The sequence below is a fragment of the Rhinolophus ferrumequinum genome, chromosome 18 (assembly GCF_004115265.2).
Source record: "Rhinolophus ferrumequinum isolate MPI-CBG mRhiFer1 chromosome 18, mRhiFer1_v1.p, whole genome shotgun sequence".
Taxonomy (NCBI): Eukaryota; Metazoa; Chordata; class Mammalia; order Chiroptera; family Rhinolophidae; genus Rhinolophus; species Rhinolophus ferrumequinum.
The window spans coordinates 57,588,650-57,613,248 of record NC_046301.1 but is presented as its reverse complement, the minus strand read 5'-3'; the positions used below and the strand labels follow the sequence as shown (position 1 = coordinate 57,613,248).

Sequence of the window (24,599 nt, the reverse complement as noted above, 5' to 3'; positions counted from 1 at the left end):
ACTCTTTAGACCCAGGCAGCGGGTGCTTGTGGGGACAGAGCCAGGAGTGCAGTTTCCAGGCTCTCGGCCTCACGTGGGAAGGTGCTGGCTCAGGTGGTAGATGGCCGTCCACTGTGGCTGGTTGGCCATCAGCTGTTACAAGTTAGCCATTAGCCACTAATATTACTGCCATGGCTACACTAGGGGGTTGGTTGGCAGAGAAGCGGCCGGCGGATTGTGGCCGGCAAGTGGGGTTAGCAATTGTGGATGGCAGGTTGCGGATCATGTGGATCCTACTTCCTGTGTCTCGCCCAGCCGCCAGCAAGACAGGGGTGCAGGAAAACCCCTAGTTGGGGTACACAAAAGCTGTTTGCTTTTATGTCTCGGCCAGCTGCCGGCGAGAATATAGTGGTATGACTCCCCTATCTATGGCTCCGTGGTTGTTCCTTTTTGGCCTCACCATGTCCTGCGTTCTGGTGCGGGGAGCGGGACCAGAGACCCTGCATGACAGTGCTGGATTCAAACCTCGGGTCCTCCCAGTAACCTCCCAGTACAAGTCACATGTTCTCTGCAAGCCTCAGTTTCCTTTCTATTTTATTTTTGTAAAATAGGTGAGGGGTTGAAATTCTGCTTTACGATGTTGACATGACAATGTATTTTAAATTTAGTCAGCAGTATGTCTGGCACAACGCCTGGTACGTGATGGCGGATGGTTAGTGTTAGGACAGGCTGAGGAGATGCCCTCGAAGTTGGGGCTTCATGGGGGCAGGTGATGGAAGCTGTCTAACCATTGAGTGCAATGAAAGGTGAGGAGAAATGGGAGACACATGTTGGAGGAGAAAGAAGAAAGAGAACAGGAGGGAAGGAGAGAAGGGGAGAGTGGCCGCAGTGCAGCGGCCAGCCAACTTCTCTTTACTGGGGGAAAAGAAGAAAATTAGGGGTTTGCCACGTTGTCACCGTTTAGTAGCAACTGCTCAGCACAAATGCCTGTAGTGCTCTGGCAGCAATTAAGCAATTCTGGTTCCTCCCCTCCCCTTTACTGACACCCTGTTTCTTGAAAACCCTGTGAACGAAGAAAGGCTCTCCTCTTTGAATGACAGAAACAGCATGATGTGGACTTGCAGCTTGCTCCTCTTCTGGGGTGAGTGAGAAGTGGAACGGGGGAGCTGGGGAAGGCCTGCCCTGGAAATAGACGGTAGGGACAAGGGAGGGCCACCAGCTGTCCAGCCGAGAGCTTGTAATTCTAGGCTGGACACTGCGAACACCTTCACTGAGGGACGTTTGACGAAAATCACTCAGCTCCAGGAATTCCATCTGTCAGGGCAGAATTTCCTTACGGTCGTTCGTTTGATGTGTATTTCCTGAGCACCTTCTACTTGCCAAGTGCTGTTCTAGGCAGAGGACAGAGCACCAAACACACAGACAAGGTTCCTCTGTCACAGGGCTAACATCCCAGTGAGAAGGAGCAGTTACAGCAATCACCCACTTACGTCCTCAAATAGAGAAAGTATTTGATCTTCATAAAGTTCCTGATATTGGGTCATTAATAGCCCCATTTTATGAAGGCGAAAACTAAGGCCAAAGAGATTAAATAATGTGCCCAAGACCACTTAGCTAGTAAGGGTTCAAGCCAGGATTTAAAAGCAGGCCCCAGAGTCTGAATGCTGTATAACTACTCTATGTTGCCCTACATAATACAGGAAAGTATTTCAGGTAGTAATAAGTACCCTGAGTGAAGGTGTTATAGAGTGCAGCTGGGGGTTAGATTGAAGGAGGTCAGGGTGGACAGTGATGATGAGGTGATATTTGTGTTGAGACCTGAGCAGCGAGATGGCGCCTTCCTGTCTGTTCTCTTATTTGTCTTTCTTCAGGTGTCGGTTTGTCTTGATCTCACTTATCTTGTACGCTGTGTTCTCTTTCATATGTCTTGTGAGTTCTGGTCATTGGTTCCAATCTAAGAATGGGAGACCTTTTTCTAAGCAACGAGGTGGGTTTCTTCTGCTGTTTTTGGAGGAAAACCGTATTTTCTCCTTACTTTATGGAGGAGGAAACAGGCACAAAGAGATTTGTAAGACATACTGTTAAGTGACAACACCAGTGGCAGTAGAAGAGAGGTGTCCAACAGGACTTTTTATACAAATATTCTAGGTCTATAGTGGCCACTAGTCACATGAAATATGGCTCATACGACCAAGGAATGGACTGTTCCATTTTGTTTAATTTTAATAACTTTAAGTGTATATAGCCTTGTATGCCTGGTAGCTACTGTATTGGAGAGCATAGTAGACTGTATACTGCATTATCTCATTTGCATGAAGAAAATTGTCTAAACTTATACATTTATTTATCTTTCATACTATATTTACGTGACTGACTGAATTTATGAATAGGACCTATCCTTGAAGTGTTCACTTATTTTCTTTTTAATTTTTTTTGGGGAATATTGGGTAACAGTGTGTGTTTTCCAGGGCCCATCAGCTCCAAGCCAATTTGTTGTCCTTCAGTCTAGTTGTGGAGGGCGCAGCTCAGCTCCAAGTCCAGTTACCATTTTCAATCTTTAGTTGCTGGGGGCGCAGCCCACCATCCATATGGGAATCGAACTGGCAACCCTGTTGTTCAGAGCTTGCGCTCCAACCAACTGAGCCATCCGGCAACCCCAAAGGATTCACTCTAAAGCTTCCACCCCCCTTTTTTCACCTCCCCCCTCCACCACTCCGGTTCAAGCCGAGGTTTCTCATTCTAGTTGTGTAGGACACAGCTCCCTGGCCCATGCTGGTATTAGGGACTTGCGCTCCCCCCAGCTGAGGCAGTTGGTCGCCATTCATAGGTTGGCCACTCACAGCAGTAGCCCACGGCAGCACACAGCAGCCCACGATGTTTGCCGGTCACTCACGCCAACCTCCGGCCGCTCACAGCAGCCCAGCTCCAGGGAGAGCTATTGTTGACAATCTTAGCTGTAGAGGGCGCAGCTCACTGGCCCGTGTGGGAATTGAACCCACGACCTCAGTGTTAGGAACACAGCGCTCCAACCACCTGAGCCACCAGGCCTGGCCCCACTCTTAAACTTTTGACAGTGCTTACCGCTGGGTATCAAGATAGGACAGGGGGAATCCTTCACTTTCGATTTTATATACTTCCACATCACTTGAATTTTTTTCACAAGGAGCAATTATTACCTTCTTCAAAAAAAGATAAAAATGAATGAAACAAAAATGCACACACATGAGGATTAGCTTCTGCTTTTGGTTAGTTTCCGTAGAATTCAACCTGATCCCACAGGGTGCTCTGGGGTGTGAGCTGCCCTGAGGGTCTATCCTGCTCAGAGGCAAAGGGGCAGGCTGGGCTGTTGTACCCCTGCCTGACATTCATCGCTTCTAGGCCAGAGAAACAGCCGGGGGATGGGTGCTCCAAACTGGAAAAGCGGTGGGAGGGTGGTGCCAAGAGTGGCTAACCTCCCACCCCTCCTGAGCTGGCAAGAGGTAAAGAACTCCTGAGCTGATGTAGGTAGATCCCCACGAAGAGACTGCATTTTCCTCTTCACATACCCACTCCTGCTTTCATCACTTGCCGCCATAATCACTGGCACTTAGGGAAAAGTGGGGACTGGCTGGTGCAGGGGTGGCTCCTGGTTGCATCTCAAAGGCACCTGATGACTTCTCTTTCCTCTGTTTGTAGGTTGGCTTCCCTGGTTGATTCAGGCGAAATCTGGTAAGAGACTCCCCTGATTGAAGGCAGTTAGACCTTCGCACCACTGTCTCTCAGTTTTGTCATCTGATTAATGGGTATTGTGATGACCCCCACCTCATGGGACAGTTGAGACGATTCAACTCCATGTGGAGTTAAGAGGGAGGCTCTGGAGTCACACTTCCTGGGTTTGAGTCTTGGCTCACTGCTGTGGGGACCTCAGGTGTTTTAGTAAATTCCCGGGATTTCAGTTCCATGAGGGTTTTGATGAGGAATAAAGGAGGTAAAATAGAGGCAGTGACAAGGATGGTACTCGGAACACAGAGAGTGCTCAATTCAGTTAGCGCCCCCTCTTCCTCCTTCTCTCTCCTCCTCCTCCCCTCCCCCATTCCCTCTCCACCTCCCCCCACCCACCCCCCACCAACTACCTCTTTTTCCTCTTCCTCCTCCTCCTTAGAGAAGCACAAGTTATCTGGTTTTTATTGGCTGGGATGCAGCTGGGCCAAAGCTGGTGGCCAGTGAGGGGGCACCGCCAGGACAATGACCAGGACCCCGGGACTCCTTCCCAGCATTCGTCCCTTCTGCTTTGCCTTCTCTTGCATTCGGATTTGTGGTCTGACCTGGGGCAGGTTACCCCAGTGCTCTTGGGCATCTTTACATGTACAAAATGGAGTCATAACATTTACCGTGGAGTCGGGTGACGGGCTGTCCCTGCGTGCCCTAGTCTGTCGACAGTTTCCTGAGATGCTGGATGTTGAGCGCTAACACCAAGAAAGTCCTGGGGAAACCAGGATGACTTGGTCCCCTCACCTTGAAGCATTATCATGGGGACTGAAGACAGTGCATGGAAGGGACCTATGAAATGGGAGTTCTAGTTCTAGTCTTAAAAGTTTCTTTGCCTCTCTGAGTCTCATTTGCTGTCAGATCAATTAAGTGACCATCTGTTAAGTTGTTTTGCTCATGATTGAGCATCGTGTGTGTGTGTGTCTCAGAAGGATTATTGAAGTGGCTTCCGTCCTGGTCTCCCAGCTCTTTGCCCTTCCTGCAGCCAGCAGAGGGCGCCTGTGAGCACCTGAGTCAGGTGCCATCCCTCTGCTCGCAGCCCTCCAGGGCTCCCACCTCCCTCTGGGTAAAAGCCCAAGTCCTCCCCACCTCTCACAAGACTCCAGATGACCTGCCCCCATCCCTTTCCTGCCCTCATCTCCTCTCTCTCTTCCCTTCGCTCACTCGGGCCTCCTTGTTCCTTCAACTCATCAGGTACAGTCCTGCCTCAGGGCCTTTGCACATGCTGTGCCTTTGCCTTCTGTGCTCTTGCCCTACATATACACATGGTTTGCTCCCTCACCTTTATGTTTCAGCTCACGTATCTTCTTCTCAGACTGTTTTTGACGTTGTATCCCTTACCCCAAGCTCTCCAGGATTATCAGCTCTGTGAAGGTGGGGAATTTTTTGTCTTTTTCCACTGCTGAATCCACCATGCCCAGAAGAGTCCTGGCATATGGCAGGTGTTGGTATTAGGGTTTTCCAGAGAAACAGAACCAATACGATGAATATCTACATATATACAACTATATACTGTATATTCATATATGTAAAGATTTATTAATAAGCAGTTGGCTCACATGATTATGGAGGGTGGCAAATCTCAAGATCTGCAGGGTGAGGTGCAAAGATCCTGAGATGGGAAGGATTTAGGGAACTTAGTGAAGGTGAGCGTGGCTGATGGGACAGCGCAGGAAATGATGAGGAGAGGTTCGCAGTCACAGCGGGGTGGGTTGTTGTCCTGGTTTGGGGTGGACTTGCGCTGTGGGACACTGAGCAAGAGGAAGAAAGTACTGGGCAGCTCAGAGTTGGGAGATTGCAAGTGGTAAAGTGCCGGAAGTCTGCAAAGATAAATGTTGCCTTTGCAGATGAAAGAGGAAGCTGGTAATGAGAGGAAAGATACAATTTGAGTGCAGCTTTGGGAAACAAAGAAGACATAGCCTCAAGACCCTAATTGTGATACTTCATGTCTTTATGGCACTTTCTATAAAGAGCGTCCCCATGGTATAGTGTCCTACCAGTGGATCTTGACAACATCATTGACTCCTCTCTTTCTTTCATACCCCTCCCCCCATCCAATCCATAGGCATATCCTGTTAGCATTACCTTCAGAATAAATCCAGAATCTCCTACTTTCCGCTGCTCCCACCTGGGTAGTATCCACCATCCTCGCTCACCTGGGCAAGTGCAGATGGTTCCTCCCTTGTCATCCTGCCTCTGACCCTTACAGTTCCTCTTCCCCACCAGTGGCCAGAGGATCATGTTAAACCCAAGTCCCTCCTCTACACTCTCCCATGGCTCCCATCTCTCTCTGATGAAAAGCTGACGTCTTACAATGGTTTAGCAGATCTTACATGATCTGGGTGTGTCACTTCCTCTGACTCTTTTTTTTTTTAATTGGGGAAGGGGAACAGGACTTTATTGGGGAACAGTGTGTTTTCCCCAGGACCCATCAGTAGCTCCAAGTCAGGTTGTTGTCCTTTCAAATTTAGTTGTGGAGGGTGCAGCTCAGCTCCAAGTCCAGTTGCCGTTGTTCAGTCTTACTTGCAGAGGGCAAACTGGCAACCTTGTGGTTGGGATCATGTGCTCCAAACAACTGAGCCATAAACCGCCCCTCGGCAGCTCGGCAGCAGCTCAGCTCAAGGTGCTGTGTTCAATCTCAGCTGCAGGGGGCGCAGCCCACCATCCCTTGTGGGAGTCGAACTGGCAACCTTGTTATTGAGAGCACGAGCTCCAACCAACTGAGCCATCTGGCCGCCCAGGAGCTCAGTGGCAGCTCGTTATCTTCATTCGAGTTGTGGAGGGTGCAGCTCCCTGGCCCATGTGGGAATCGAACAGGCAACCCTGTTGCCCAGAGCTCACACTCTAACCAACTGAGCCACCCATCTGCCCCCCTCCTCTGACTCTTGCCTCATCCGCTCTGCTTCAACAGTACCAGCCTCCTTGTAATTCAATGAAATCACCAGGCATCATCCTGTCTCAGAGTTTTGGCACTAGTTGTTTGCTCTGCCTTAAATAGCTTCATAGCTCACTCACTCACTTCCCTCAGGTCTTTGCTCAGATGGGACCTTCTCAGGGAGGTCTTTATGACTGAGCAATGACTATGTGCCAGGCACTGTTCTATGCACTCAGGACACAGCAGTAAATAAGATGGACACAAATAGCTGCCTTGTGGGAGCTCACAGTCTATAAGGGTGATAGACTTGAAATAACCAATTCCGAAGGCTTTTCCATAGAATAGTCTGAGAAACTGCCTGAAAATTTATTCCATTTCCTGTCAGACTTACCTCTTCTCATGTGGCAGTAGTGATAATCATGCACTTTGGGGTTTGGCAGGCCTGGCAGTGCCATTTACCATCTGTGTCCTTGGGCAAGTCACTTAACCTCAGTTTAGCCTCAGTTTAACCTCAGTGAGCCTCAGTTTTCCACATCTGTACAAAGGGAATTGTATCAGTTTCCTATTGCTGCCGTAATAAATGACCACAAACTTGGTGGCTTACAGCAACAAAAACATTATCTTACAGTTCTGAAAGTCAGAATTCCAAAATGCGACCCCTTGGGCTGAAATCAACGTATTGGCGGGGCTGTGTTGCTTTCTGGAGGTTCCAGGGGAGAATCTGTTTTATTGCCTTTTCCAGCTTCTAAAGGTCAAGTGTATTCCTTGGCGCATGTCCCCCTTCCTTCATCATCACAGACAGCAATGACTGGTCGAGTCTTTCCTACATTGCATCACTTTGATTCTGCCTCTCCTAGCTTTCTCTTTCACTTATAAAGACCCGTGTACATTGGCTCCTCTTGGAAAATCCAGGATGATCTCTCCTACTCAAAATCAGCTGATGAGCGATCTTAATTCTATCAGCAGCCTTAATTCTCCCTTCCTGTGTAGCACAGCATATTCATGTGGTCCAGGGATTGGTACATGGTCATCTTTGGCGGAGCCATTATTCTGCTGACCATAGGAATGAGAGTATCAAACGAGTGTCTTCCTTAGCACTTGAGAGCCTGCTTCTACCTGTAGCTTTGTCTTCCTGGAGCTCACGGTGTGGGGGAGGAGATGATCACTGAAGAGCTAATCACACAAATAATTGAGGAATTAGAGTTGTGGTAAGTGTCACAGGAGCACAGGAAGCTTTGGGTAGTCATAGAAGGCTTCTTGGAAGGTAGGACATTTAGCCAAGGCCTGAAGAATGGGGAGGGGCTAGCCAGACAGAGCAGAGGCAAAGAGACGGGCACATGCAAAGGCCCTGTGGTGGGAAGGCTAGAAATGGAGACAGATGTGAGATGAGGCTCAAAAATGTGGTTGGGTCTGGTCACTGGGGGCTTTTTGGGTCATGCTAAGTAATTTGGATTTTATTTTATGTTAAAAAAGCTATGTATTAAAATATAGCTAATACAATATTATATTAGTTTCAGCTGTACTCCATAGTTATTCAACATTTATATACCTAAAAAAATGATCACAATGATTAGTCCAGCAACCATCTGACATTGTACCAGCTATCACACTATTATTGACAATATTCCCCATGCTGTACATTACATCCCCATGTCTTGTTTGTTTTATACCTAAAAATTTGGACCATTTATTCCCCTTCACCTATCCCCTCTTTAAAAATTTTCAATGACAGTTGACATTCAGTATTATTTTATATTAATTTCAGGTGTACAGCATAGTGGTTAGACATTTATATAATTTAAGAAGTGATCCCCCGACTAGTACCCACCTGGCACTATATAGAGTTATTTCCCTATCATTGACTATATTCCCTGTGCTTTACTTTACAGCACTGTGACTATTTTGTAACTACCAATTTGTACTTCTTAATCCCTTCAGCTTTACACCCTTGCCTCCCAAGCCCCTCCTATCTATCACCCTCAAAATCTAGTACCAATGACACCATACATAGTTATTGCAATATTATTGACTATATTCTTTATGCTAAACCCTCTATCCCTGTGACTACTTTGTAACAACCAATTTGTACTTTTTAATCCCTTCCCTTTTTTTTACCCATACCCCTAACCCCCTGTTATCTGGCAACCATCAAAATGTTTTCTGCATTTATGAGGTTATTTCTGTTTTGATTGTTTATTTTGTTCTTTACATCCCACATATAAGCAAAATCACATTACATCTGTCTTTCCCTGTCTGACATACTCCACTCAGCACAATACCCTCCAGGTCCATCCATGTTGCCTCAGATGGCAAGAATCCATTCCCTTCCATGACCAAGCAGTATGCCATTTGTATCTATGTACCACCTCCTCTTTATCCATTCATCCATTGATGGAGACCCATCCATTGATGAACATCTTGGCCATTGTAAACAATGCTGCAATAAACATATGGATGCCAATGTCCCCTTGAATTAGTGATTTGGGTTTCTTTGGATAAATACCCTGAAGTGGGATTACTGGGTCCTTCTATGTCTCTTGTTATAGCCTTTGTTTTAAAGTCTATTTTGTCCGGTATAAGTATTGCTACCACAGCCTTTTCTGTTTCCATTTTCATGAAATATATTTTTTCATCCCTTTACTTTCTGTTTGTGTCTTTCAGTCATAAGTGAGTCTCTTGTAGGCAGCAGATGTAAGGGTTTTGTTTTCTTCTCCATTCAACCACCCTATGTCTTTTGATTGGAGCATTTAATTCACTTACATTGATAGAGCCTCATGTAGTATGCAAGTTGGGTGAGGTAGGGTCTCAGGGAGTCACTAGAGTGGGAAGAATTGTGGTCACCAGGTTAATGTAAATTCTTGTTTGATGCCAGTGTCGAGCCTGGAAACTCAGGAAACATTTCAGAGCACGCCAAGGCTCGTTGCTGCCTTCCTGGGGCCTGGCAGACTCCGATAGTTTTCCAAGAAAGAGTACGATGTGGGAGGGGCTGACTGCTCACAGAGAAAGTGCCTCCAGCTTTGGGGAGTTGGGTGGGGCAGGGTCCAGATGGAGCTCACCAGACCAATTCAGATTCAGATTTGGCCATGGGCATGGTGAGAGGGTTCGACACAGGGAAGACAGCGCCCACCTGTCAACTGCATGGGATGAGGACCCCTCATAGGGAACATGGTGACTGTCCTCCAGCCCTCTCCTCAAATCCACACACTTTTGTCTGTCCTCCTGAGTGCCTCCAACACCCCCCGAATCACCATCCCTCCACAGGAGCCCACGGTGAGTGGCTGTGAGCGAGTGTGTCTGTTCCCGGGCCATTTAAGAGGATGTCTGGGTTTCCTGCAGCCTTCCATCTGACCCAGATGGTCGGAATCCCCACTGCTTTTTACAGCCAGATGTGGAGGCTCCTCTTCCCAGCACCAGTATTCTGTGCTGGGGAGCCTGGTGTGGGGCTGGGGTCCTTTGCTCTTCTTGGGGGAACCTCCACAGCTGAGATATCCCTTCTGATTCTCAAACACCACACAGAGGTTTGTGGCTTCTTTATATTTTTAGTTACAGGATCTCTGTTTGGATAGACTTCAGATGGTTTTCCAGGTTTATTGTTCTGTAATTTAGTTGTAATTTTAATGTGTTCATGGAAAGATGCATGCACAGTGTTTATCTACTCTGCCGTTTTGGATCTTCCCCAGTAATTTGGATTTTAATTCTGAGGGCAACAGGGGGGTTATATGAAGGAATGGGGGTAGATGATCAAATCTGCATTTACACATGTTTGCAGGGGATATTGAGGATGTAGGCATGTAGGAAGATCTGTACCAAGTATAGCTGTGGAGATGGAGAGAAGTGGGTAGATATCAAATGATATTTTGGAGGGAGAATCATTAGGGCAGGGACTCATTGGCTATGAGGGTGAAGGCTAAACAGGTAAACTGAGGTACAGAGAGGTGAAACCACTTGTCCGAAGACTAGATTGGCTAGAATGTATCTCAGGTCCCTCCCTGGACTTGCTGTTCTCCTGGGGATCCCAGGCAAGGCAAAAGCTATTGGTCCACAAACCAGTAGGAGTAGTGAGGGTCCAAGTCAGTGAGTCACATTTTCATGGGCCCACAAATCACCCGAGGATCTTGTTAAAATGCAGTTTCTGATTCAGTAGTTCTGGGGCAGGGCCTGAGAGTTTGCATTTCCATCAAACTCTCTACTGGTGACACTGGCCCATGGACCACACTTTGAGAAGGAAGGGTCTAGCGTCTTCAAAATCTTTGATGAGCTCCCTTGGTCACTGTATCAGTTTCCGAGGGCTGCTGTAACAAATTAAATAGAATGGAGATTTATTCTCTCATAGTTCTGGAGGCCAGAAGTTCAAAATCAAGGTGCTTTCTCTGAAGCCTCTAGGGGAGAATCTGTTCCAGGCGTCTCTCACACGTTCTGGTGTTGCTGGCAATCCTTGGCATTCTTTGGCTTGTAGACACGTCACACCAATCTCTGTCTTTATTGTCATATGGTCTTCTTCCTATGTTTCTGTACCTCTACTCCTTTTTTTATAAGTACACCAATCATATCAGATTAAGGGACCATCCTACTCCAGTATGATCTTAACTTACATCTTAATGACATCTACAAAGATGTGACCTTCTAAATAAGGTCACATTATTAGGGTCCAAGGTTTAGGACAACTGGAGGACAATATCAACTGACAACAATCACCTTCTCCCTCTCACACTGGGTTACCCTTGAGCCCCACTCTGACACTCTAACATAAGCTCTTCCTTCTATGCCGCCTAGATGTGAATGAGTGTGCGGACACCACCACGTGCCCATCTCGTGCCACTTGTAACAACACTGTGGGAAGTTACTACTGCACTTGCAAAGGAGGCTTCCTGTCTAGCAATGGACTGATGCATTTCAAGGGCCCAGGAGTGACATGCAAAGGTGAGTTCACACCCCCTCAAAACCCTTCATCATTTGATAGACAATCAGGTGGAAACTGTCAGATGTAGGTACTTTGACTTTTTACCCAAACACTATTTCCTTGCTTCCTTCCTTCCTTCCTTCTTTGCTTCCTTCCTTCCTTCCTTCCTTCCTTCCTTCCTTCCTTCCTTCCTTCTTACCTTCCTTCCTTCCTTCCTTCTTCCCTTCTTTCCTTTCTTCTTTCCTTCCTCCTCCCTCCACCTCCCTTCCTCCCCTCCTTTATTCATGCATTCATTTATTCATTCAATTCCTTCTTTCCCTTCCTTCCTTCCTTCCTTCCTTCCTTCCTTCCTTCCTTCCTTCCTTCCTCCCTTCCATCCTTCCTTTCTTTCTTTCTTTCTTCTCCCCCCACCACCTCCCTTTCTTTATCATGGAAATGATTCTTGGTCACTAGAGTTTCCAATGAGACTAGCATTGCAATGAAAATAAAAAATAAAAATCATGCCATTTTTTCAATATCCAGAAATAACCGTTGATTTTATTTTGGGGACCCTCCTTCTTGTTGCCTCTCCATGCAGAAAATAAGGATTTCTAACATTTTTTAAGTGCTAGGCCCCGAGTGAAGGACTTTAGGTGCATTTTCACATGAAATCCAGTGTAACAGTGGGATGCTCTCCATTGTATAGGTGAGGAAACTGAGGCTTAGAGAGATAAAGTGACTTGTTTAGGGTCACTCAGTTGAACTGGAATTCAAACCCAGGTCTTTCTGACTCTAATGGCAGTCTCTCAAACACGTTACCTACTTGTCACACTCTAGTTGTGAGGTGTTGGAGAAGTGTATTTAATGTCTCTAAGCCTCAGTGTTTCTATCTGTAAAATGGGAGTCTAAGAGCACCTATTACAAGAATAGTTGGGAAGATTAAGTGCAATAATGGTTATAGTCTGTTAGGCACATGCAAGGTCCCGAGAGCTGCTATTAGCACAAATAATATAAACTCAAATAATTCCCAGATTGAGCTAAGTTGTTTGTCTGCCTTTCTTATATTTAGGCCCCAATGCTCCTCTTGACAGCACAGATTTGTCTGTGCCTCTGACTAGGATCAGGGGTCTGCAAGCCTTTTCTGTAAGGGGCCAGATAATAAATATTTTGGAGGTTTTAGGCCATATGATCTCTGTCATAATTACTCAACACTCCAGCTCTTTTGCAAAAGCAGCCATAGATGATACATAAATGAACGGATGTGGCTGTGTTCCAATAAAACTTTATTTACACAAACAGGCAGTGGGCTGAATTTGACCTGTGGGCAGTAGTTTGCTGAATGAGATAATTCATTACTATCATTGTGGTTCCCAGGGAGCCCCAACCATCCTCCTTTGGGCTAGAGTTCATGGGATATTCAGGGAGCTCAGTTAGTGCTGGTGGGCACTGCTTTTTAAATCTGGGGTAAAATCAACATTCCTCATGTAAAAAACAATGGATACTGTAGCCAAGATTCTGTCCACTCTGTCTTTGGCCCCCAGTACAGTGCCTGATACATTGTGAGTATTCAATAGATGTTTGTCGAATTGAGGAACATGTTACCTTATTCTTTATGTCAACTCCAAATTTAATCATCTTGTTATCGATAGACATTTAGGTTGTTTCTAACATTTTGCAACTTCAGGCAAACCTGGAATGAAGATCCCCGTGATCTTATCTTGGTGTACATTGTCAGCTCCAGATTTCTCTCTAGGAGAGGTCCAGTTTGCTGGGAGAGAGCTGTAAGAGACTTGGCTTGAAGTTTTATTTGCATGAGAATTACATAGCAAGTGGTTATTTAGCCAGAGCAGGGCTGAAAGAGACTTAGGGAAGGCCGACCCATGGTACCATAACTGCATAATTCTATGGGAGATTATTTCCTGAGTAAATTCCTAGAGATGGCTTTGCAAGGTATTCTTTACTGGGTAACACACCACCTGCAAACTTAGTGCATAAACCAACGACAATCACTTATTTTGCTCATAAATGAATCTCCAGTGTGGGTTGAGTTTAGTGAGGACGGCTTGTCTCTGTTCCACACGGTGTCAGTTGAGTTGGCTCATGTGGGGGTTAGAGGATCCACTTTGAAGGGGACCCAGTCCCATGGCTGGCAAGCTTGTGCTGCCTGTTGACTGGCTGCTTCACCAGGACTACGGGCTGTAGGTCTTCGTTACCCCCAAAGTGGGCTGCTTTGTCATGGCTGGTTGGGCTTCCTCACAATGTGACAGCTAAATCCCAAGAATGAGCGTCTCAAGACAACAAGGTGAAAATGCACGATATTTTTATGACCTAGTGTCACTTGCACGACAGTCACAGCATGCTCAGATTCATGGGGCACAGGCCCCACTGCGTGATGGAAGGAGTCCCAAATTCACATTGAACATGGAATGGAAGATGTTGTTACAACCATCTTTGGAAAATGCAAAACGCTTTTATACAAGATGAGGCAAATTGGTAACTATGACTCTTTCTGTGTCCAGATATAGATGAATGTTCTCAAAGACCCCAACCATGTGGTCCCAATTCAGTCTGCAAAAACCTGCCGGGGAGGTACACGTGCAGCTGCTCACATGGTTTCTCTTCTCCCACTGGAGATAACTGGAGCCTGGGAAAGCAAGGTCATTTCTCCTGTACAGGTAATGCTTCCAGGCTCTGCACGGGTCTTTGGTGGGCAGCTTCCACTGAGTTGGGAAAATGTGTTTCTAACCTTAGACAGCCAATTTTTTGTCTGCTCACTCTCGTCTGCTGCTCCTCAGACATCGATGAATGCCTCAACAGTGGGGTCTGCCCAGAGCATTCTGAGTGTGTCAACTCTTTGGGAAGCTACAGTTGCCAGTGCCAAAATGGATTCATTGTGAACAACGCCAGGTGTGAAGGTAGAGAGAACCTGCTCTTTTTTATTCTCCTACTTAATGAAGAATCAACTCATTTGATGATCCTAGTTGTAGGGACGAAGAGCCTCATGTTAGGACTCAGAAAATGGAGGCTAAGAGAGGTGCATTCATTTGCTCAAGGACACAGAGCTAGTAGAGTGGAAGAAGTGGGCTTTGAACTCCTGTTGAGAGCCTCCTATGAGTTAAGCAGTGGGTCAGGCAGTACTTGAGAGTATGGGGTGGAGCGGGAATCTCTCTGTAGACTGATCTTTCTCTCGGAGGACATTGGCCACATCGGGAGATGTTTTTGATTGTCACAGCTGGTGGTGGGGGTGGGGTTGTGTGTACTACTGTCATCTAGTGGGTAGAGGCCAAAGATGTTGCTAAACACCCTACAATGCACAGGACAGCGTCCCCACAATAAAAAATTGTCTGACAGTGGGGAAAAAATGTCCTTTGGGTCTCAACTGGGCTTGTTTGTGAGTCTACGGTCAGCTGGGGTTCAGCGCTGCTGATCTTGGCTGGGCTGTCTCACATATCTGGGGCTCGTCTGGGATGAACCATGTCTCTTCCACATTGTCGTTCGTTCTTCATTAGGCCAGTCTAGGGCTTGGTCCTATGGCAGAAGCCTCAAGAATGAGCAGAAGCAAACAAGCCTCTAGCAGGCTACGTTTGAAACTGACACCATATCACTTCTGTTGCATTCTATTGGCCAACGCAAGTCATAGGGGCAGCCTGATTCAAGGGCTGAGAAACCAAACTCCACGTCTTAAAGAGAGGAGTGGCATTGCATTGCACAATTTACATCCAAGGTGTGGATACGGGGAGGAGTAGAAGACCATGAACACTTCTGCAATCTATGATCATTATGCTGTGAAACAATTTGTCACCCTTTTGCTCACATACTGTTGGCCAGAATTTATTCTCTTGGACACACCTCACTGCAAGGGAGGCTAGGAAGAAGGGGAGAACACGGGTATTGGGGAGCAGCAACACTGTGTGCCACAAGTTAAGGACGTGTAGAGTAGATCTCCTGTGTGCAGTCTCCTGTCCTCAGTTCCTCACTTGCCTGGACCCGGGTGTTCATTTCCACTCACCAGATGTGGATGAATGTGCCAATCCCAGAGCTTGCCCAGAGAATGCAACTTGCCACAACAGTCTTGGAAGCTACTCTTGTGTCTGCAGCCCAGGATTTGAAGCCAGCACTGGAAACATTAGTTTCCACGTCCCAGAAGGGACATGTGAAGGTAGGTGAAGGGGTCTGTGGGGGACTCAGGTCCAAATAGGTTTGCAAAAAGACAGCAGCGGTGGAGGAGGAGTCGGGTGGATCTCGACTGCGTTCAAAACCCTCATTTGCAAAGCTGAAGCCAGTAATCATTCATTCATTCACTCATTCACCAAACACCTCTGAGCACCTACAATACGTGAGGCACTCTTCTAGGGATGGTGGATACAGTGGGGAAACACACAGGAAAAAATATTTGTTCTCCTGTAACTTATCATCTAGTGTGGAGGGAGACAGATAGCAAACAAAGTGAATGTGTCAGAGATAGTTAAAGGCGATGAAGACAAATAAGGCAGGCAGGAAAGGCCGATCGAGAGTGCTGGGGTTCTAATTTTCACCAAGGAAAGGCCACGCTGAAAAGTTGGTATTGGAGAAAAGATCTAATGAAGTGAGGGAGTGAGATATTGGGAACCATGGGAAGTGCGTTTCAGGAGGAGTGAACAGCCAGTACAAAGGCCTGGAGGCAGGATCTCAGCCACGGCAATGAGCTCTTTCATATGTGACCTCCTTCGGTCCTCCCAACAGCCTGATAGCATTGGTGACATTTTATCCCCATTTTGGTTTATTTGTTTAGTAATTTCTTATTTTTAAATAAAAAATTGACATGCAAAATTATATTAGTTTCAGGTGTACAACGTAGTGATTACGCATTTATATAACTTATAAAGCAAGCACCCTGATAAATCTAGTGCCCACCTGACACCATACATAGTTGTTACAGTCTAATTGACTATATTCTCTACATCCTCATGACTATGTTGTGACTACGAGTTTGTACTTGTTAATCCTTACATCTTTTTCACCCAGCCCTCCAGCCCCCCCTTCCCTCCGACAACCATCAAAATGTTCTCTGTAACTATGAGCCTGTTTTTCTTTTGTTTGTTCATTTATTTTGTTCTTCATTTATTGTTTTGTTTTTTCATTGATTTTGTTCTTAGGTTCCCCATATAAGTCAAACGTTGTCTGACGTACTTCCCTTAGTGTAATATCCACTAGGTCCATCCATTACTGAGCCATAAAAAAAAGAATGAAGTCTTGCCTATGGAGAAGGATTCACTTTAGCAGGGCTCTGGTGCCTGCTCAGTCTGCCCTTTGGGTGTGTCATCTGTGGAGGTAGGCTGGCGGTGCTCTGGCACATTCCAAAGCGAGCCACCAGGAGTGCTGGCTGAGGACTCCTGGGAGGGGCCCCACCACAGACCAAGTTCAGCCTCTGCCTGTGCGCTGCCCGGGGTCACCTGACATGAGCCACAAAGCGATCCACACATGTCTTCCACTCGTGCTGGGCTTGGAGGTGCCGGGGAAAGGCTAATCTGCAAACCAAGGCCTGCTGCCACAAGGGCTAGGCTTGGGGAGGCTTAGCAAGAGTTATGGGGCACAATGAAGCCAGATGCTGCTTGTTTGGGGTTTGTGAACCTTTGAGAGATTTTAAGAAAGTCTGTAGCATGAGTCAAGACAGGCCATTTGTACTGAAAATTCACTGGAAGCGGCTTGAATGGGCCAGCGTGTTGGGTGGTGCAGGGTTTCAGGGAATCACTAGGATGTTAGTCAGGTGGATGGAGACTCAGCTATGGTGGCTGCCTGCAGCTGCATGGTGGGTGGGGGGAGGGCTCAACAAAACAACTATAGCTTCTGCCAGCCCTTCTATCTAAGAGAGCTGCCCCTCCCTCTCTCGCCCTGAAGCTAAACAGTTCAGTTTCTCCCCCCATGTCCCTGGCACCCCTCAAGCTACTGCCCCAGTGTGAAGCTTAGAGCTTCTTCGTCCATCAGTGAGTAAGTCCATTCACAGTCCCTTTGAGAGGAGCACCTGGAACTCCAGCTGCCCTCCATCTCACTCAGTCACAATCTCTGCTGGTTTTCACAGCCAGAAGTTGTGCGGACTTCTCTTTTCGGCACTGGAACCTTTGGCTGGGGAACCTGGTATGGCGCTGGGACCCCTTGCTCCTCAGGGAGACCTTTGCAGCTGAGATCTCCCTCCTGATTTTTCACCGCCACAGATGGGTATGGGGACCAGCATCTCCATCTCTCCTACCGGTCTCAACATGGCTTCTTCTGTATTTCCTCAGTTTTAGGACTTCTATTCAGTTAGAATTTAGGCGATTCTCAATGATGGTTTTTCTATAGTTTAGTTGTAATTTTGAAGTGGTCATGATAGGATGCAAGCAGAGCATTTACCTACTGTGCCATCTTGACTGTAAATCCTATTGTCATTTTAGAGATGAGGAAAAAGAGCCTCCATTGTGGTGAAATCACTCTCCCAATGTCAAATGGACAGGAGCTAGGATAGTCGGATCTGAACTGTGCCTAGATGTGACTTCACACTCTATGCTTCCAACCAATGTTGCTATTTTGCCTCCAAGTCAGGCTGCAGCCTCTGGCCACTCAGGGTGGGCATGCGTGGGTCAGACGTCAATTTTATCATCATATTTCCAGACTTTGAGACTCAGGGCACCCTGGGAAAGTGTCATCTAAACATTCCAGAGCCAGACAGGACCTGGATTTAAATCCTCATTGGGCCTTTCACGAGCTATGTGATGCTGTACAATTTGAAGCCTCAGTTTCCTCCTCTGAAAAATGGGAATAATATTAATATGCACCTCATAGGGCTGCTCTGAGCATTCATTGAGCTGATGACTGTAAGGGATCGACCTCAGTGCTTCCCACAAAGAAAGCTCAACATCTTAGCAGTTAATTTTTAATTTTAGTTAACAAATCCTTACATAGTCATTGCTATGCCCCAGATTCTGTTCTCAGCACTTTGCAGATATCACCTTATTGAATCCTCTGAACAACCTTATGGGGTGGGTTCTGTTCTTATCCCCACTTGACAGATAGAAAACTGAGACACATGGATAAATTCTCTTGAACAGTGTATTAGTCAGCTCAGGCTGCCATAAGAAAATACCAAAGACTCGGGGGTTAAACAACAGACATTTACTTCTCACAGTTCTGGAGGCTAGAATTCTAGATCAGGGTACTGGCATGGTTGGTTTCTGGTGAGGACTCTCTTCCTGGCTTGCAGATGACTGCCTTCCTGTTGTGGTCTCACAGGGAGAGAGGGAGTGAGCGAGAGAGAGACAGAGAAAGAGAGAGAGAGGACTCTTGTGTCTCTTCTTCCTCTTCTAAGGGCACTAATTCTGTCAAGGGGGACCCACCCTCATGACATCATACAAACCTAATTACCTTCCAAAGGCCTCAGGTCTAAATACTATCCTGTTGGGGGTTAGGGTTTCAACATATGAAATTGGGGGGACAAAATTCAGTCCATAGCACCCAGTAACACACAGCTTATAAGGGACAGAGCCAGGCTTTGAACCCAAGATGTCCACGCTCTCCAGCCCTCTAGCACGATGCCACTTAGTTGTTGTTATTAATAATATAGTGATTCCTTGGTGAGGAATTGAAGTACACCAGGGAAAGAAGGGAGTGAATTTGAGGCTGAGGAAACACAGGTGAGAGAGAATAAGCCTTCACGAATTTACAGGTAATCAATGAATCTGGATTACGAGTTACAAAGGGATTAGAAAGAGAAGATGAGCTTAGCTGGGAGCACACCCTCAGGGTCTCCCATGTTCTAATGAGGAGTTTGAGTTTTACCCTGAGCTGTGGGAAGCCTCATCAGAAGCTTTGTGTGGGTCATAAATATGCCTCAGCGCTGCCTTTCCGTAGCAATGAAAATATGTGCAAGAAGGTGAGTGGGAGCCAGGGGAACCCAGTGGCTTTTGTCACTGGTGGGGTGTGAACTGTTGCTGCAGCCTCAGCATCCTTCATCCCTTTGACTTAGACCGATTTTCTGTTTAGATGTGGATGAGTGTTCCAGAAACTCAACTCTTTGTGGTCCCAGTTCCGTCTGCACCAACATTCCGGGAGAATATAGTTGCTCTTGCCTGCCTGGGTTCTTTTCATCTGATTTGTGGACTCCCAAGCAACCAGAGGCTTTCAAATGTACAGGTAAGTCTCCCAGTCATGCAAAGGACTTCTTAATGGATATCAAACGACCCTGAAATGTGGTAACTTATAAAAACAACCCTTTGTTTTTGCTCATGATTTTATGGGTTGACTACCTGGGGTACTAGGATGGCCAGCAGGTCTGAAATGGCCTCACTTACGTGGCAAGTAGTTGGCGCTGGTCTCTGGCTGGAAGCTTAGTTGGACCCCCAGTTTATACCATGGCATTTCTACATGGCTGCTTGGGTTTCCTGAGAACATGTCAACTGGTTTCCAAGAAGGAAAGCTTAAAGAGAAAGAAAGAAATGACAGTCCCCATAAGGCCTTGGCTTGGAAGTCCCAGAATGTTACTTCTACCACATTCTATTGGTCACAGTCACAGGGCCAGCCTAAGTTCAGAGGTAGAAGAAATAAACTCCGGATCTTGCTGGGAGAGCAGCATGTGTATAGAGTAAGTGCAAGAGTTGATGCAGGCCGTCCTTGGAGTATCTACTACACTGCAGAACACATTTTCTATTCCTCAGTCCCAGGGGAAATTTATGCTTCTTTTCACTAGAAATGTTCTATTTCTTCTTATTGATCTTCAGTAGCTGCTGACATTGTTAGAAGCAGAAAAAGGGAGTGATACCGTTGAAAGGGACCTTAGAGAAATTAATACAGCTTTAAAGGCTCCTAGGAACCTATTCAGAATCCCCATCAAGGGCAAGAAAACGAAACCATGGACTTCCACCTCCCTTTCAGTCCAATTACCACCTCTTTTATTTGTCTTCCCTATTCAGCTTTCATTTCCTGTGAAGAAAGTTTTCCTCATCTAAAAATTCTGAAAACCATGCACCTAATTCAGCTCCATATGCAAAGTATAAATTCTATCCGTGATCTTTCTGACAAGAGCTCGCCTAGTCAATGCTTCAATATGTCTGGAAGTGGAGAGCTGACTCCCTAGTTTGAGATGTTTTCCATGATACCAAGAGAAAAACCACTTCTCCATATCTTTCAACCATGGGCCATTTTCATGTCCTCTGTTGACTCCAAATTAGTCTACATTCATATCACAAAGATTTCTCGTCCCGATTTGCCATGGTAATGCCCAGTGCAGTGGCCCATATGCTAATGACTAGTGAATGTCGCCTGTTTGTTCCTCCTGTTTTGTGAGTTGACATAGAAATGTGAAAGATTTTGTTCTTACCTCCATCTTAATGATTTTTTCTAGAATGTTCGCTTCCATGTATTCTCTGTGGCTCAGAAACCTTCAAGGGCAGAGTTAACCCTGTGTTGCCCCAGTGACCTGATGTCACTCAGTATTTGTTAGACCAGGGTTTCTCAGCCTTTGCATTATTGACATTTTGGCCTGATGGCTCTTTGTTCTGGGTTGCTGATGACCCCCACCTCATGGGATAGTTGTGACGATTCAACTCCATGTGGAGTTAAGAGGGAGGTTCTGGAGTCACACTTCCTGGGTTTGAGTCTTGGCTCACTGCTGTGGGGACCTCAGGTGTTTCAGTAAATTCCCGGGATTTCAGTTCCATGAGGGTTTTGATGAGGAATAAAGGAGGTAAAATAGAGGCAGTGACAAGGATGGTACTCGGAACACAGAGAGTGCTCAATTCAGTTAGCGCCCCCTCTTCCTCCTTCTCTCTCCTCCTCCTCCCCTCCCCCATTCCCTCTCCACCTCCCCCCACCCACTCCCCACCAACTACCTCTTTTTCCTCTTCCTCCTCCTCCTTAGAGAAGCACAAGTTATCTGGTTTTTATTGGCTGGGATGCAGCTGGGCCAAAGCTGGTGGCCAGTGAGGGGGCACCGCCAGGACAATGACCAGGACCCCGGGACTCCTTTCCAGCATTCGTCCCTTCTGCTTTGCCTTCTCTTGCATTCGGATTTGTGGTCTGACCTGGGGCAGGTTACCCCAGTGCTCTTGGGCATCTTTACATCTACAAAATGGAGTCATAACATTTACTGTGGAGTCGGGTGACGGGCTGTCCCTGCGTGCCCTAGTCTGTCGATGGTTTCCTGAGATGCTGGATGTTGAGCGCTAACACCAAGAAAGTCCTGGGGAAACCAGGATGACTTGGTCCCCTCACCTTGAAGCATTATCATGGGGACTGAAGACAGTGCATGGAAGGGACCTATGAAATGGGAGTTCTAGTTCTAGTCTTAAAAGTTTCTTTGCCTCTCTGAGTCTCATTTGCTGTCAGATCAATTAAGTGACCATCTGTTAAGTTGTTTTGCTCATGATTGAGCATCGTGTGTGTGTGTGTGTGTGTGTGTGTGTGTGTGTGTGTCTCAGAAGGATTATTGAAGTGGCTTCCGTCCTGGTCTTCCAGCTCTTTGCCCTTCCAGCAGCCAGCAGAGGGCGCCTGTGAGCACCTGAGTCAGGTGCCATCCCTCTGCTCGCAACCCTCCAGGGCTCCCACCTCCCTCTGGGTAAAAGCCCAAGTCCTCCCCACCTCTCACAAGACCCCCGATGACCTGCCCCCATCCTCTTCCTGCCCTCATCTCCTCCCTCTCTTCCCTTCGCTCACTCGGGCCTCCTTGTTCCTTCAACTCATCAGGTACAGTCCTGCCTCAGGGCCTTTGCACATGCTGTGCCTTCTGTGCTCTTGCCCTACATATACACATGGCTTGCTCCCTCACCTTTATGTTTCAGCTCACGTATCTTCTTTTCAGACTGTTTTTGACGTTGTATCCCTTACCCCAAGCTCTCCAGGATTATCAGCTCTGTGAAGGTGGGGAATTTTTTGTCTTTTTCCACTGCTGAATCCACCATGCCCAGAAGAGTCCTGGCATATGGCAGGTGTTGGTATTAGGGTTTTCCAGAGAAACAGAACCAATACGATGAATATCTACATATATACAACTATATACTGTATATTCATATATGTAAAGATTTATTAATAAGCAGTTGGCTCACATGATTATGGAGGGTGGCAAATCTCAAGATCTGCAGGGTGAGGTGCAAAGACCCTGAGATGGGAAAGGATTTAGGGAACTTAGTGAAGGTGAGCGTGGCTGATGGGACAGCGCAGGAAATGATGAGGAGAGGTTCGCAGGTACCCAGTCACAGCGGGGTGGGTTGTTGTCCTGGTTTGGGGTGGACTTGCGCTGTGGGAGACTGAGCAAGAGGAAGAAAGTACTGGGCAGCTCAGAGTTGGGAGATTGCAAGTGGTAAAGTGCCGGAAGTCTGCAAAGATAAATGTTGCCTTTGCAGATGAAAGAGGAAGCTGGTAATGAGAAGAAAGATACAATTTGAGTGCAGCTTTGGGAAATAAAGAAGACAGCGCCTCAAGACCCTAATTGTGATACTTCATGTCTTTATGGCACTTTCTATAAAGAGCGTCCCCATGGTATTGTGTCCTACCAGTGGATCTTGACAACATCATTGACTCCTCTCTTTCTTTCATACCCCTCCCCCCATCCAATCCATAGGCAAATCCTGTTAGCATTACCTTCAGAATAAATCCAGAATCTCCTACTTTCCGCTGCTCCCACCTGGGTAGTATCCACCATCCTCGCTCACCTGGGCAAGTGCAGATGGTTCCTCCCTTGTCATCCTGCCTCTGACCCTTACAGTTCCTCTTCCCCACCAGTGGCCAGAGGATCATGTTAAACCCAAGTCCCTCCTCTACACTCTCCCATGGCTCCCATCTCTCTCTGATGAAAAGCTGACGTCTTACAATGGTTTAGCAGATCTTACATGATCTGGGTGTGTCACTTCCTCTGACTCTTTTTTTTTTTTAATTGGGGAAGGGGAACAGGACTTTATTGGGGAACAGTGTGTTTTCCCCAGGACCCATCAGTAGCTCTAAGTCAGGTTGTTGTCCTTTCAAATTTAGTTGTGGAGGGTGCAGCTCAGCTCCAAGTCCAGTTGCCGTTGTTCAGTCTTAGTTGCAGAGGGCAAACTGGCAACCTTGTGGTTGGGATCATGTGCTCCTAACAACTGAGCCATAAACCGCCCCTCGGCAGCTCGGCAGCAGCTCAGCTCAAGATGCTGTGTTCAATCTCAGTTGCAGGGGGCGCAGCCCACCATCCCTTGTGGCAGTCGAACTGGCAACCTTGTTGAGAGCACGAGCTCCAACCAACGCAGCCATCTGGCCACCCAGGAGCTCAGTGGCAGCTCGTTATCTTCATTCGAGTTGTGGAAGGTGCAGCTCCCTGGCCCATGTGGGAATCGAACAGGCAACCCTGTTGCCCAGAGCTCACGCTCTAACCAACTGAGCCACCCATCTGCCCCCCTCCTCTGACTCTTGCCTCATCCGCTCTGCTTCAACAGTACCAGCCTCCTTGTAATTCAATGAAATCACCAGGCATCATCGTGTCTCAGGGTTTTGGCACTAGTTGTTTGCTCTGCCTTAAATAGCTTCATAGCTCACTCACTCACTTCCCTCAGGTCTTTGCTCAGATGGGACCTTCTCAGGGAGGTCTTTATGACTGAGCAATGACTATGTGCCAGGCACTGTTCTATGCACTCAGGACACAGCAGTAAATAAGATGGACACAAATAGCTGCCTTGTAGGAGCTCACAGTCTATAAGGGTGATAGACTTGAAATAACCAATTCCGAAGGCTTTTCCATAGAATAGTCTGAGAAACTGCCTGAAAATTTATTCCATTTCCCGTCAGACTTACCTCTTCTCTTGTAGCAGTAGTGATAATCATGTACTTTGGGGTTTGGCAGGCCTGGCAGTGCCATTTACCATCTGTGTCCTTGGACAAGTCACTTAACCCCTGTGAGCCTCAGTTTTCCACATCTGTACAATGGGAATTGTATCAGTTTCCTATTGCTGCCGTAATAAATGACCACAAACTTGGTGGCTTACAGCAACAAAAACATTATCTTACAGTTCTGAAAGTCAGAAGTCCGAAATGCGACCCGTTGGGCTGAAATCAACGTATTGGCGGGGCTGTGTTGCTTTCTGGAGGTTCCAGGGGAGAATCTGTTTTATTGCCTTTTCCAGCTTCTAAAGGTCAAGTGTATTCCTT

The 24,599-nt window shown here is 46.8% G+C and overlaps 1 protein-coding gene, 1 long non-coding RNA gene and 1 other non-coding gene across 3 annotated transcripts in view; 1 reads left to right on the top strand and 2 right to left on the bottom strand.

Moving 5' to 3' along the window:
* The first annotated feature begins 1,033 nt into the window (after nucleotides 1–1,033).
* Nucleotides 1,034–24,599, top strand: part of ADGRE1 (adhesion G protein-coupled receptor E1) — a 67,126-nt gene continuing 43,560 nt past the window's right edge. Inside the window, exons 1-7 of the mRNA XM_033134949.1 lie at nucleotides 1,034–1,120; nucleotides 3,655–3,687; nucleotides 11,375–11,521; nucleotides 14,000–14,155; nucleotides 14,276–14,395; nucleotides 15,493–15,639; nucleotides 19,476–19,625. Coding sequence (XP_032990840.1) covers nucleotides 1,087–1,120; nucleotides 3,655–3,687; nucleotides 11,375–11,521; nucleotides 14,000–14,155; nucleotides 14,276–14,395; nucleotides 15,493–15,639; nucleotides 19,476–19,625 — 787 coding nt within the window. The 5' untranslated portion in view covers nucleotides 1,034–1,086. The remainder of the gene's footprint in view (nucleotides 1,121–3,654; nucleotides 3,688–11,374; nucleotides 11,522–13,999; nucleotides 14,156–14,275; nucleotides 14,396–15,492; nucleotides 15,640–19,475; nucleotides 19,626–24,599) is intronic.
* Nucleotides 2,954–3,027, bottom strand: TRNAR-CCU (transfer RNA arginine (anticodon CCU)). Its single transcript has one exon. It is a non-coding gene; the product is annotated as a tRNA-Arg (tRNA).
* Nucleotides 21,426–23,245, bottom strand: LOC117038224 (uncharacterized). Its single transcript, XR_004425646.1, has 3 exons — nucleotides 23,067–23,245; nucleotides 22,255–22,400; nucleotides 21,426–21,551 (listed from the first exon to the last, which is right to left on the bottom strand). It is a non-coding gene; the product is annotated as an uncharacterized LOC117038224 (long non-coding RNA).